Source organism: Herpailurus yagouaroundi, unplaced genomic scaffold (genome assembly GCF_014898765.1).
Source record: "Herpailurus yagouaroundi ecotype Mexico unplaced genomic scaffold, PumYag 196, whole genome shotgun sequence".
NCBI lineage: Eukaryota > Metazoa > Chordata > Mammalia > Carnivora > Felidae > Herpailurus > Herpailurus yagouaroundi.
In genome coordinates, this window is record NW_024412427.1 from 8,483,269 (window position 1) to 8,497,895 (window position 14,627).

A 14,627-nucleotide genomic window follows, 5' to 3' on the forward strand; every position below is an offset into this window, starting at 1 on the left:
GTCTCCCTCTCTCTCTGCCCCTCCCCCGTTCATGCTCTGTCTCTCTCTGTCCCAAAAATAAATAAAAACGTTGAAAAAAAAAATTAAAAAAAAAAATCAGATTTAAAAAAATATCATTAGGGCAGTAGGGTGAAGGCTGGCATACTAGAGGGGGAAAAAATGCAGCCTGGCTCTCAAGAAAACAGGAGGGAAGTGGCAGTCTGTCAAAGTTATTATAGGGGGACTTGTTTTTTTCCTTTTTAAAGACCAGAACTTAACAACTTGGAACATCTGTGCCCTTGCCTTTCCCAAGTATGCCGATGTCGAACAGCGCTCTCGCGTCAGTCTTCTCCCCAGCAGGAACCAGCCTGGTGAATCAGCAAAGTGTCAGCATCTTCGGAAGGCTGCTACTATTAGACTTAGCAGGGATAGAAAAAAGAATGAGGGCCGTGTCTGCAGAGACAAACTTGGTGCTGCGTGTGTGAACACACAAGGGAGCAGATGACTGGGCGAGGCTGTCGGGGACGTGGCAAGTCGTACGAGGAGAGGACTCAAAGGGCGCTGGAGAGAGCACTGGGCTGGGCATCAATCAAGGGCCTACAGTGCCAGCCTCAGCCTCAACAGTTGGCTGTCTGACATCTGGACCTCAGATGCGTCACTAAAGAAATAAAGAAGGCACTGGGTTAAGTCATCTCTAAGGTCTGTTTAGATTCAGAAAATCTACCATTCTGTAGGTGAGTTAAGATGTGAAGTCACAACTAGAACTCTCCCTTACCGACACTGTGAGGACTAGTTAGTACCTTGAATGGGACCGATCAGATGGTCGATACCCAAATATGTGTTTCTTGCCTGATGCTGCTTGATAATCCAGTATAGTCCACTGTTCCTCAGAGTCTAGTACAGTGCCTGGTACGTAATAAAACACTCAAAGCATGTCTACCGAATGACTTCATGAGACCCTATACTCAGCTTACCCAGAAACACGCTAATTGCCCAGGGTTCTCGTACAACCCACAATTCAGCAGAAAACCCTGGGGAACCCACTCATCAATGTGAGGACTTACGGAGTGATTCTTAATACTCTCAAACCTAACATGAAGTATCAGAAATGGTTTAAGATCACCCTTCAAGAAGCCTGCATTAAAATTATTCCCTGATTTATTTCTATGAGAAATATCAGGCAGGAAAGAACCTAGTCAGACATGCTCTCAGGAGAGAGATTACCAGAAAGATGAAAATAACATGAAGCAGCAGCAGATTCCCCGTGAATATCACTCAGGCAGACTAACTACATTTGTCTCGTACCTTCGGAAATCTGGATTCAAACAGAACAACTATTGGAAGAGAATTTACTTTAATGAACATATCCCCGACCACAGGCACATCAAAAACCGACTGCAGAAAGCTGCTGCACATCTGAGAGCAAAGACAAAGTATAAGATGGTTTTGGAAGTCACGGTTCAGAGTCAGTTAAAAGTAACATCTAGTAAGTGCCTACTGTGTATCAGAAACTGCTTAGCCCTTAACATCGTCTCCTTTAGTACTCTCAGTAACACTGCAAGGCAAAAGTTATTAACTCCACTTCTGCAGGTGCCAATAGTGAGGGCTGCGGGGGCATCAAATTTCACACAAGAAATGAAGCTGGGAGCCAAACCTGGATCATCTGTTTGGATCTAATGCTCATTCAGCAAATAGTAAATGTTTCTGTGCACTGAGCCTGTTTTAAGGAATAGGGGTTGCAGCAGTGGACAAAAGAGATTAAAATCCCTGTCTTCCTAGACATTCCAATGTGCTTTCTACCACGGTTCACTGCCTCCTCTGGTCTCAAATCCGCTGGGCCGCCTGTTAGCAGAATGATGTCTAGATCAACAGATTCAGGTCCTATCCGGCCTTGCCGCTATCATGGGCCTGGAAATCAAGATCCTGAGAAATTAATGCTATTAAGGTATGAATAGATACATCATGATGAATTCCAGCACTAACAAGAGAAAACAGGACAATTAAGGACTGCCCAAGATGTATTCGTAGATAAAAAACAGGTTTTCAAATGAGTAAAGAGCAGCGTGTTTCAAGACCAGAGGTAATTAGAATGAAAACAGAACACCAGACGTGACAGGAGACATCAGCAGAGACAGACAGAAGAGAGTAAACAGCATTCCCCCACCATGTCAGCCTTCCTACTGAGGACAGATCTGAAAGGATATCTGTATTATCGTGTCCAAGTAACCCAAGAAGAGACTGCACAGCATTCAGCTCCACCAGCAGGTGGTACAGGTCCGGCATGGTGGCCACCACGTGCATCTCCTGAATGATGTCATTTAGGTCCAGCTCGGATTCCATAAACCTAGGAGAGGAAAACAAGACAGCATCAGTGAAAGGAAAGCAGGGAGGAGCAAAGAACAACATAATCCAGACAGAGAGACAATCTGTCAAAGTGTCTGCAACAGACCAACCAGGAAGTACACTCATCCAAACATCATACTGTCACACAATTTCCTGGAGAAATCGATTTCCTCATTACAAAAATCAATCTTGGATTCAGATCTCATTACAGGGTTCCCCTTATTCTTGTAGTCACAAGTTGCCTTTTAGAGGCTCCTGAAGCATTCTGTAGCATTAAGTGATCTGCCCACCAGCAGACGAGCTGTGGATGAGCTACCGTCACCACTCGGTGTGGCAATCCACTATGCTGCCCTGACACAGTTATCCTACTAATCTGGAAAAAGTTTCTCTTACCCGCCACTTCAGATCAAGGGCCAATTATTCCCCTTCCCCACAGGAAGATACCGAGATTCTGCTGCCATCCAAAAATACCCTCCCTTCCTCCAAACCCCTCCCTTCAGTCCTTCAGTGAGCCGACTAGGGGGCAGACCCAAAAGTAAAGCAGATCTAGTCTCTGGCATCTGTAATCACCACCACACCTTATGCAGCATGATACGTCATGCACATTTTCACACCTGAACCTTTCAACAAACCTATGCCCAGGCGCTAAGTACAAAACTTCTCTGCATTTGCCTCTCCCTGCCTTCCCTTAGTGTTTGACATAGAAGAAATGCCCACTAAGCCTTTGATGAACAAGATAGGAAGCTTTGTTCCGAGGAGGAAGGGAGCCAATCCATGTAAAGCAGCTGAACAACACCTGACTGAGAGTAACCGAGGGGCAGCAGCTCCAGACTCTGGAGCCAGATTGTCTGGGTCTGAACCTGAGTTAGCCGCTTACTTCACTTCTCTGTGCCTCCGTTTCTCATCTGTAAATAAGATGATAGTTACCTATTGTTCCTGTAGGAACGAAAGGGTTCCTGTAACGAGTCAATGAATAAGCACATATAAAACACTTAAGAGGTGCCTGGATGGCTCAGTCAGTTAAGCGTCTGACTTCGGCTCAGGTCATGATCTCACAGTTCGTGGGTTCGAGCCCCGTGTCGGGCTCTGTGCTGACAGCTCGGAGCCTGGAGCCTGCTTCTCATTCTGTGTCTCCCTCTCTCCCTGCCCCTCCCTGGCTCATGCTCTCTTTCGCTCTCTCTCAAAAATAAATACGCGTTAAAAAAATTTTTCTAAACACTTAAGAAAAAGTGCCTGACATATAAAAAGCACTCTACGTTTCCTCTCATTTGTTCTTTTCCTGATACTACTATTATTTTTTTTTTAATTTTTTTTTTCAACGTTTGTTTATTTTTGGGACAGAGAGAGACAGAGCATGAACGGGGGAGGGGCAGAGAGAGAGGGAGACACAGAATCGGAAACAGGCTCCAGGCTCTGAGCCATCAGCCCAGAGCCTGACGCGGGGCTCGAACTCACGGATCGCGAGATCGTGACCTGGCTGAAGTCGGACGCTTAACCGACTGCGCCACCCAAGCGCCCCCTGATACTACTATTATTAATATGTCTATCTGCCCTTCTAGAATTACATCTTTTGTCTCTACATATCCACCGACGCCTGCTTAATTAAAATGAGGCCATAAAGAAAAGGAACATAAGCCGGGACTTTTGAAGTCATATAGGCCTCATTCAGATGCCTACGTGGCTGGGCTCACACTACCTCTCCAGAAATCTGGACTCTGTGAGGAACAAAATCTGGAGACTATAGTTCTTTAAAACATGCCTGTATTTCAGACAACATCCCTTACCATTGTTTTTTCCCATTACTTTTTTTATTCATAACATTTATAGATATATTTTCTAATTATAAAATACTTTTTATAAAAAACTGGGAAAAGAAAGATAAGCTTTCAAAAGGTAAACAGACATCGCCCATTATCTTACTGACCAGAAATAACCACTGCTAATACTCTGGTAGGTTTAAGCAATTTTTCTTAACTCCCAGCCTTTTCCTCCCCGAAAGCAGCCCACATAGTATATGGTTCTATACTCAATTTTTGCGGTTGTTGTTAACATAGGCCGAACAATTTCCCGTATGAAACATTCTTCTACACCAGGAAAAGCCAGTATCTGATGCTGCTGTCAGTCCTTCTCCCGTGGCAAAATCCATCTCTGAGCCCAGCACTCTTCCCTGCTGAGCCCAGACATGACTTCAGAATCCTTCTCAACACAGCGCTCCAAAAAGAGACCAGCAATCAATCCCAGTGTGGGGGTAGGAGATGAAGCCATCTGAAATTCATAATCTAAATAATACCTTTTAGAAAAAGCTACATGGTATTCCCTTGCATGGATCTATCATCATTTATTTTACCAATCCCCCTCTGTCAGACATTCAGATCGTTTCCAATCTTTTCCCTTACAACAAATGACACTAGGATGCATGTATTCATAATTACTGTGTTAGGGTAAATTCCCAGGAAGGTGCCCAATCAGAAAGTGTGCATACTTTAACAGATTTTGCTACAGCCCGCTGGAAAGGTACCAAGAGTGTGTGAAGTGCCTGTTCCCCCCGCCCTCCTCAAAACCGGTATTACTTAAAATCTCCTCCAATTGGAGATGAGAAATATAACTTATTTTTTACTTTGCATTTCTGATACTAAGACAGTTCAATTTTTGTTAATGTTTACTGGTTGTGTTTCTTCTTTGATCATTTTTATATCAGGGTGCTCATCTAATTTGTCGATTTGTAAGCACTCTATATTAAGGAAATTAACCTCTGCTATATGTTGCAAAAAAAAAAAAAAAAACCAAACCAGAGAAAGATATTTGCCCTTTGATTTGTATATTGTACTTTTTAAAATAAAAGTTTTTAGGGGTGCCTGGGTGGTTCAGTCGGTTAAGCAACCAACTTCAGCTCAGGTCATGCTCTCATGGTTCAGGAGTTCGAGCCCCCGCATCAGGCTCTGGGCTGACGGCTCACAGCCCGGCGCCTGCAGCCCGCTTCAGATTCTGTATCTCCCTCTTTCTGCCCCTCCCCAGCTGGTGCTCTCTCTCTCTCTCTCTCGCTCTCAAAAATAAACAAACATTAAAAAACAAACTTTTTTTAAAGTTTTTAAAAGTCTAAGTCATCAAATCTTTGCCTTTATGAACTCTATTTCACATGTAGCCTGAGCAAGGTTTTTCCCCTATGCTAAGATCGAATATATTTTATGATATACTGCTTTTATGTTTGTACATATGTAAGTGTTTAGGAGTAAATAATTCCGAGATACACTTTAGCATATGATATGGAGCAAAGATCTAACTTTATCTACTGCTAGTGTTTGGCCGGTCGTCCCAATGCCATAACCTATCCTTTTTCCACAGATCTGAAGAAATGCCACCTTTACCATGCACTAAATTTTAATGTGTCCTCTAATCTTTTTATGGGCTTTTCACTCCATCGCAGAGACTGGTTTACAAATTCCTGAGCCAGGAAGGACCACACTTCCACATTATTACAGCCTATTTTTCTCTGTTCCAGCAAAATATTCTGTTTTTCTTCTTTTCCAACACTTCCTTGTCTATTCTCAACCTGATTATTCCAATTTCAAAATTATTTTTCTCAAGATTCTCCCCCATACCACTTTTTTTAAGGCTCCCTCCACTGTGCTTACAAGCACAGATTACCCTTCCAGGTCACCAGGTTCCCTATCACCTAGCGTGTGGAAGCCAAGTGAGAATCACGATGTGGGAGAGCTGGTGCAGAATCCAGACAGTGGGCAGTAGATCTGTATCATCTCTGAACCTAACAGGCTCAGCAAACCTCTCAGGCTTACAGGCCTTACATGCGTGCTTTTAAAAAATCTAATTTAGGGGCGCCTGGGTGGCGCAGTCGGTTAAGCGGCCGACTTCGGCTCAGGTCATGATCTCACGGTCCGTGAGTTCGAGCCCCGCGTCGGGTTCTGTGCTGACAGCTCAGAGCCTGGAGCCTGTTTCAGATTCTGTGTCTCCCTCTCTCTGACCCTCCCCCGTTCATGCTCTGTCTCTCTCTGTCTCAAAAATAAATAAACGTTAAAAAAAAAAAATTTTTAAAAATCTAATTTAGGGGCGCCTGGGTGGCGCAGTTGGTTAAGCGTCCGACTTCAGCCAGGTCACGATCTCGCGGTCCGTGAGTTCGAGCCCCGCGTCAGGCTCTGGGCTGATGGCTCAGAGCCTGGAGCCTGTTTCCGATTCTGTGTCTCCCTCTCTCTCTGCCCCTCCCCTGTTCATGCTCTGTCTCTCTCTGTCCCAAAAATAAATAAACGTTGAAAAAAAAATTATAAAAAAAAAAATCTAATTTGTAGGGAGTAATGTGACAAAAGATTTTTACTGGGAAGAACTGGCAAGGGCACTAAACAGTACTAAACAACGTCATGTGGAGTACAAGGAAATGATTTGGGGACCTGGGGGATAATCAGTGAATGAATGTCAGCCTGGAGACAAGCCTCCGGGGGTATCCTGCAGGGCTCCGCTCCCTCCTTAGGCTTGTTTTTGAGGAACAACTTGGTGGTGAAGATACATAAACAACAAACTTAACAAATGTCATGTAACGCAAAGCTTATGGAGACAAGGAACACGGCAGACGACAGAATCAATTCAAAAAGTTCCTAACAGGCAATAATGATGGGCCAAATCCTACAGGAGGAAAATTACCCAGGATCCACACAGAGCGCCGCACTGAACCACAGAGCCACACAAATGCACACAGTGAGACAGATACAGCTTAGTAAGAGCACATGTGTAGAAAGGACAAGATGGTTTCAGTTCACTGTAACCGCGATACAAGTCAGACCATGAGAGAGTCCTGCCAGGACAGAGACTCCTCCTCCTTCATCTCCAGACACCCAGCGCCGGGCACACTCCCTGGTCCGCTACAGAAATTTAGCAGATGCCTGGCAAAGGAGGGAGCAGACGAAAGTGGCCGCCACAATGCAGCTGTGGTTTTTGCCTGCTTAAAAGAAGACACTGCAGGAGTTACCACGCAGGGGCACCTGGGTGGCTCAGTCGGTTAGGCGGCTGACTTCAGGTCATGATCTCGCAGTTCACGGGTTCGAGCCTCGCATCGGGCTCTGTGCTGACAGCTCAGAGCCTGCTTCAGGTTCTGTGTCTCCCTCGTTCTCTGCCCCTCCCTTGCTTGCGCTCTCTCTCTGTCTCTCAAAAAATGAATAAAAATGTTTAAAAAAAAAAAAAGAAAAAGAGTTACCATGCAGATCAATGACCGTTAAAGTCCATGACATCTCTTATGGGAACCATGCTTTATTTAGGAGGGCTATGGAAACTAATTCAGGTAAGATTATAAGGAGTCGAGACATCCTCTCATAAGAGAATGTGCTGAAATTCTTTTTCATTCTGAGCTGAAATCTTAGAAATCACAGTTGCCAAATGATGTCTTTGTAAAGTCAGGCGTCTCTATAAAGTCAGATCCTTGTCACTGGGGGTAATTAATAAAGAATGATATGGAAAAAAAAATCAAGAAGAGAGAATGGGCTGCAACTTTCAGTCCCCTCCAACTTGGAAATTCTTCCCAATTATGCAGTTTTTGTTTTTTTTTTTAAGCTATACTCCTAGAGAAGGGGGGAGGAGGTGATGAGAGGGGAGGGGAGGGGAGGGGAGGGTAAGGGAGAGGAGGAAGGGAAGGGAATCCCAAGCAGGCTCTGCCCTGTCAGCGCGGAGCCCGACGCAGGGCTTGAACTCACGAGTGCTGAGATCATAACCTGAGGCAAAGTCAGACGCTTAACTGACTGAGCCACCCAGGCACTTCTCCAAATATGCACTTTTAACCCCAAATTTTTCAGTTAGGAAGTCATAAATTTATCAAAACAAAACACACAAAACAAGCAAAAAGTCAAAGTCAACTCTGAGTAGGGAAACATCACAGAAATGTCACTGGGGTCCAGTATTCCTTAAGTAATGACCTGGAGTGGGAAATGCCTGCACTTGGGAGTGAGACTGACCTGGGTCAGCCCCACTATTTGTAGGACGTGTAACCAAGAGCAGTGTGTCAACAAGCATTTGTGGGGCATATACTAGGTACCAGTCACTGTGCTAGGTCCTGAGGATGTAACAAATAACAAAACAATCCCAGCTGCTGTCTCCATGGAGCTTCTAGCCAGCCACAAATATAAACAATCTATACAATGCAATTCCTTGTAAGGATGTCCAGTGCTGACCAAGAGAACTGTCACTGGAACACAGAGCACAGGGCCCCAATTTGGTCAAGGGAGGCAGAGAATATTAGGTAGCCTATCTCTAAACTTCAACTCCCTTAAACTTCCTAGCTAAATTATAGTGAGGATTAAAAGAGATAATAAATATAATATGACTAACGACAGTTGGCACATAGCAGATGCTCAATAAATCTAGGCACCCTCAAGTCTGCTCTGCTGTAACAAAGAAAATGTTCTTCTCTTTTTGCTGACCAAGAATCGGCCTACTCATTTAAAGCGCACACTATAATATTTGTAGAGGACTGACTGTCTAGGGATTAGGTATACCTTTGGCAACAGCTGACTCACAGCTGGAAGAAAGGATCAAGTTAGAGGTCAATGGGAAAGCAATAGAGTAACATATTAAAATAGTAACCCAGGCTGAGGCAGGTCGTGGATTCCATCTGGTATGAAGAATATTCTGCTAGTCTGCCTATGTACATTTGCTTCAGACCAGCAGGACATTCTCCTTCAACCACAAGAATGAATATTAGCAGATGACCAGCAAAGTTAAAAAAAAATACCAGAAAAGCAAGAGAAACCAAGGAGTCCTCCTACAATCATAAGACCAGCTATCGAGGCACAGGGAACATAATGTTTCTTCCACCCAAATGAATCGGCAATTCTCAAAGTGTGGCCCTGGGGTCCAGGGTGAGGTAGGAGGTGGCTGGAGATCCCTTTAGGAGTCTCTATGATCAAAACTATTTTTACAGTAAACCCAAAACATTATTTGCCTTCTCTCTCATTCTCTCAGGAGTGTAGGGTGGAATTTTCCAAAATGCTACACAACACCTGATGCTATCATTGCCCTGATGGCTAATGAAATGTGTGCCTGTATTATTCTAAAATTTCCTAGATCAGCACTTTGAGGCACTCAATAATCTAAGAGTGCAAAGGGGTCCTGAGACTAAAGAGCTTGATAACCACTAAACTAAGTAATTCTGCCCCTACAAAAATGAAGAGAAGGACTACTAAGGACTTCCTGGGGAAGCAGCACACTCTGCTCAACGTGATGTTTGGGAGAACGATCACACGGTGTAGAGACTGCATGAGGAGAATTGTCAATTGAATCTGAAATGCAGCCAAATGAAGAGAGGCATTTTTGGGTATGCAATCAAAATGACAATTGCATATATGGGAAAATAAATGTGAATGTTTCTGATCTCAACCGGAAAGTTTCGTTCAAGTACGCTCCAGCAATTTTCATCTTAATTGCACCTTGCTGGTGTAGAGAATTATAAAAGACACCGCACCAGTAAGAATTCAAGAACTCAAGGTTAAAACACAATGTAGTTTCCTAACTGCTTTTGGACATGAAAAAAAAAATGTTCTTTAGGCATAATGTCAATTTTTGAATGTTGCAACTTAACTAAAAATAGCGTATAAATTTGTGTGAACGGAAAACACTGTGGTTGTTGCTGTTGTTTTTTAGGAAAATAACATTTTCTTAAAACCACTGTTTAGACTGTAACCCTGGAGCATTTGTGGTACCTAAGACGTAGGTGGTGAAATGACCCGCAGAAACTCACTGCTCTGAACTGACAGAGGCATACGTCCGGGCGGACACAGGCAACACTGGCATTCCAAAAAGCACCGTGGTTCTTAAATGTCTAGTGTTCTCAGCCTACAGCACAGCTTCCTCAGAATGTCTCCTTGGGTTCCAAGGATGGGAAATTAACAAGGATGACCTCAACTACAGAAGATCCCTCCTGTTCACTGAGCACCTACACAGTCTGGCAGGTGCTGTGCTAGGTACTACAGACAGAGACAAACAAGACAAAGTCTACAGACACAGAGACACAAGAGACACAGAGAAACAAGACACAGAGTCTAATGCGGGAAGACCACTAAGTAAAGAAATAGCTATAAAACAAATTTCAAAGATGTTAGAGACTGAGCACACTCACTGTGGGCAAGAATTTAGGGAAAGAGGCCTGCCAATGGGACAGTAAGAGGCCACGGTGGGGAATCTGGCTATCAAATTTGGCTATCCGTAGCTATCAAAGTTTAAAATACATCCCCTCAACCAGAGACTTCCACACTCAGGTATGCACCCCAAACAAACAATGTGCACTAAGACACGGGGGCTCCGCAGGCCCACTGCAGCATTGTTCATAAAAGTCAGTACGTGAAATAGCCAAGTGTCCATCCAAAGAAAAATAATAAATAAACTACAGTATCTCCACACCATGAAATACTACGCCCCAGTCAGAAAACAGAAGGTAAACATGCATGTACTAACATGGAAAGATCTCCTGTAAACATCAAGGTTCAGGATATGTACAATATGACTTAGGCAGGGAAAACATTACATATGTAAATCTATGTATGAACAGAAAACAATCTAAAAAGATACTCACAGAGACCATGTCTAGGTAGCAGAATGGAAAGAGGGTCAGTGCAGTGAAGGAGAACTTTCATGTTTTACTTTTCTTACGTACTGTTGCCATTTTTTATAACAACAATCTGTTTGCGTATTCCTTGTATGATCAAACACACACGCACAGCGTGCAGTATGACAAGTGCCACCATGAGGTGGAGGTTAGCACAGAACCTGACAGGACTCGGGTGCTGGGAAGGCTGAGCTCAGATGCAGCTACTCCTCCTGTCAAAGAGGGCTGTGGCCTGGGTGCGGTAACCAGGCTCTCCTCTCTGTACCTCACCTGCAGTACAGAGAGAATGTAATGAATCGTGTTAGCCTCACTAGGCCGCCATGAGGACGATGTGTCCTCTGCTACCCCTGTGCCCTTCTTTGTTCATGCTAATCATCCTGGCTGGCAGGCCTGTCCAAGTTCTTTCCTGACTCTGAAAGCAAAAATCACTCTTCAAGGCCCAGCTCAAATACCACCTCTTCTGTGAAGCCCTCAACAGCCCCCAACTTGGTATTCACTTTCTTTCTTCCGGATGTTCCCACAGCACTCTGCTTGTATCTCTTTTAAAGTGTATTTCCTTCTACCCTGCACTTATAGCCAGTCTCCCTGTTAACCTATAAACTTGAGTACAAAGACTGTACTAGTCAACTCTTAATTGCCTAGGGGCCTTGGGCCTATTAAGATTCATTAAAAGTGTATGTCCTGGGAGGCAGAGAGACAGGGAGGGAGGAGAGATTTAGAATTAAAATCTGTATAAATATGAAAATCCCTTTAGTTAGAATTCACTTTTTTTCCCTACCTAAATCATACCGTACACATTCCACACCCTGATTTTCTTGGTCACATCACAGGAGATCCTTCCATGCTAGTACTTGTCAAGATGGACTGAAAGACATCGGATTCCTCCTTATAGCACCTCACAGTACACAGTGAACAATCACATGAACGATCACATCATGAGCACTTACTGTGTGCCAGGCACTGGCTAAACACTTGCCATTATTGTCACTGTGTCTTCACAACAGCTCTGTGAAGGAGGTACTACCTCCTTGTACAGATCAGACGCCTGAGGCTAAGAAAGGAGAAGTGACTTATTCAAGGTCATGTGGGAGTCACGCCCATATCTGTCTAACCCCAAAGCCTTTGACGTGTCCTCAACAGTAGAGCTATCACTAATGACGGGCATAAGCAGTCTTCTTCGCACCCTGAGAAGAATAATGCAGAAAAGAGTTTAACAGAACAGGACTGACTTTTGGAAGAGTCTAGTCCTGGGCTGGTATCTGGGAGCTTGGCTTTTGAAAGGTTCCCTAAGTGATAAGGGTGTTTTGTCCACCTGGAGCACTGAACATGTGCTTTCCTTCTGGGAACGTAGAATTTTGACAGCCATTGCTGACAAAGGCCTACATAACCTGTCCGCAACAAATATCCTAGACTCTAAGTCTCAGATGGGCTTCCCTGGACAGAAGCAGAGCACACAGGTTGATGCCTTTCACTGCTGGGAGAAAGGAACATGTCTGCATGTAACCCGGAGAGAAAATATAGGGAGGCTCCACATGAATTCTCCAGACTCGGCCTGGTATGCCTTTCCTTCTTGCTGATCCTGCTACGTACCCTTGAGTACCACCGACTCTGCGCCCTAGGAGTCTTTCCAGTGATTTCCCAAACGTGTGTCTTGGGACTCCTGGCACAAATCACAAAAACCAAAGCAGGCAAAACAAATGAAAAGCAAAACAAAAACAACAAACAACACGTAGGAGGAAAAAGGGTATCACCGAAACAGAGCCTTACTTCTCTGGGTTATCTGGAAACTTGATCCGCAACTCTTGGTTTTTGTATGATCTTTTTTCAAACGTAAGGATCATTTTCTTCACTGAGCTTTCGTCTAGTGGTTCCTCCTGGTATAAAGGAAACGAACGGCAACAATTTCAGTCCAAAGGGATTTCTTATTTACTAATCACTACTTCTTTTCCATGCTCTTCCATGCCATTCTGCCACTCACCTTTCTGGGTTAAACCCTTAGTACATACTTCATCTCCCTCCCTGGAAAGAAGGTTAAGGGTCTGGACCACACGCCGCTTTCTTTGTATCACTCTGTGTGTCTCACATCCAGCTCAGGAAGCTCAGTTTTAAGGTTTTAGACACTAACCCATTCAACAAATGATTTCCTGAGCATACTATATGGCAAGGAATAAACAACAACATTAGAGAGTTTTATTTAATATTTACCTATCCTTCTCCTCTGCTGTACAGAGGAGGCTTAAAAGAACTTGTTCAAGGTCAGAGCCTGAGTCAGTGACCGTGGACCTCGATCTTCCCCACAGCAGGGATCGGCAAACTCCGGTGCACAGGCCCAGTCCAGCTCACCGCCTAGTTCTGTACAGCCCAGACTGTAAGAATGGCTGTTGACCAGCAGCAGTCACTGCTCTACATCTCTTACACATCACTGTTTCTGGTCCTTCCTTACTGGCTGCTGAGAAGGAAATCAGAGAGGCACTCGCAGGCCTGATACGGCATCAAGAATTTAATAACCTCGCTCAGGGGAAGCATAAAAAACTAGTAGACCATACAGTTTTCTTATTTCAAACACTCAAATAATAACTACAAAGGTAAATAAAACGAATTTTTGAAAACGGAATCATTTTCCCCAAAAACGTCTGCAACAATTTCAGGAATGTTTTCTCCTCAGTTTCTTGTCGAGGTTAAAGTCACATGCTGCAGTGCGTTCTGTCTCTCTGACACCCTCCTGACTGCTGGCTCCGCAGCTCTGTGGTCACTGACCACAACTCACCCCTAAAAGCAATAAAGGAAGTGCTATTAAGAGAGCCGGTGGGGCACCGGGGTGGCTCAGTTGGTTAAGCGTCTAACTCTTGATCGCAGCTCAGGTCATCTGTCGGTTCGTGAGTTTGAGCCCCCGCGTAGGGTGCCGCACTAATAAGGTGGAGCCTCCTTGGGATTCCTTTTTCCTGTCTCTCTGCCCCTCCCCCACATGTCCTCCCTCCCTCTCTCTCTCTCTCTCTCTCTCTCCCTCCCTCCCTCCCTCCCTCCCCTCTTCTTTCTCTTTCTCAAAAGTAAATATACATTAAAAAAAATTTTTTTTAAAGCGCTGGTAATGTCCCCTTTTGGAAAGCACTGAATCACCCCATAATTGTGTAAATACTCTAAGATGTTCGATATTATTTTATTAAATTTCTATTTTCATATATTGGGTTTTAACTGAGAGATACCTATAAATTTGTTTGGGCCATGACACATTTCTTTGATGTTATCAATGACTCCTGGGCCTTGAGAGCCTCCACCGGACGGACTCCCACCCCATCCTGGTATCTACAGCTTAAAGAGATAGTATAAACTGAAGTCCATGCCCTGGCTCAGTCAGGACTCAGAGTCTAGCTTCGCTACTTACTAGCCACATGGCGATGTCACTTTGCTGAATATAATCCTCAAGCCCTCACCAAGTCCAACTGACTCTACTTAAGTCTTTCTTGAATTCATCCATTTGGTGTTCGGAATAAAATCCTAAATCCTTCACATGACCCATATAAGGAAGGTCTGGCAGGATCTGGCCCAGACAATCTCTCCAACCCTAAACCAGGGCAAATACCCCTTTCGATGGCCCATGTCTACTTGTTCACTTCTGATTCTCCAGTGCCTGGCACATAGCAAGCAGGCAGCAAAGATGTAAAGGAAGGAAGGAAGGAAGGAAGGAAGGAAGGAAGGAAGGAAGGAAGGA

General features: G+C 44.3%; 1 protein-coding gene across 1 annotated transcript in view; it reads right to left on the bottom strand.

Moving 5' to 3' along the window:
* The window catches only part of CTNNBL1 (catenin beta like 1), a 161,999-nt gene that overhangs the window by 114,459 nt on the left and 32,913 nt on the right, over positions 1–14,627 (bottom strand). The window contains exons 3-4 of the mRNA XM_040447091.1: positions 12,686–12,792; positions 2,184–2,323 (exon numbers count right to left, since the gene is read on the bottom strand). Coding sequence (XP_040303025.1) covers positions 2,184–2,323; positions 12,686–12,792 — 247 coding nt within the window. The remainder of the gene's footprint in view (positions 1–2,183; positions 2,324–12,685; positions 12,793–14,627) is intronic.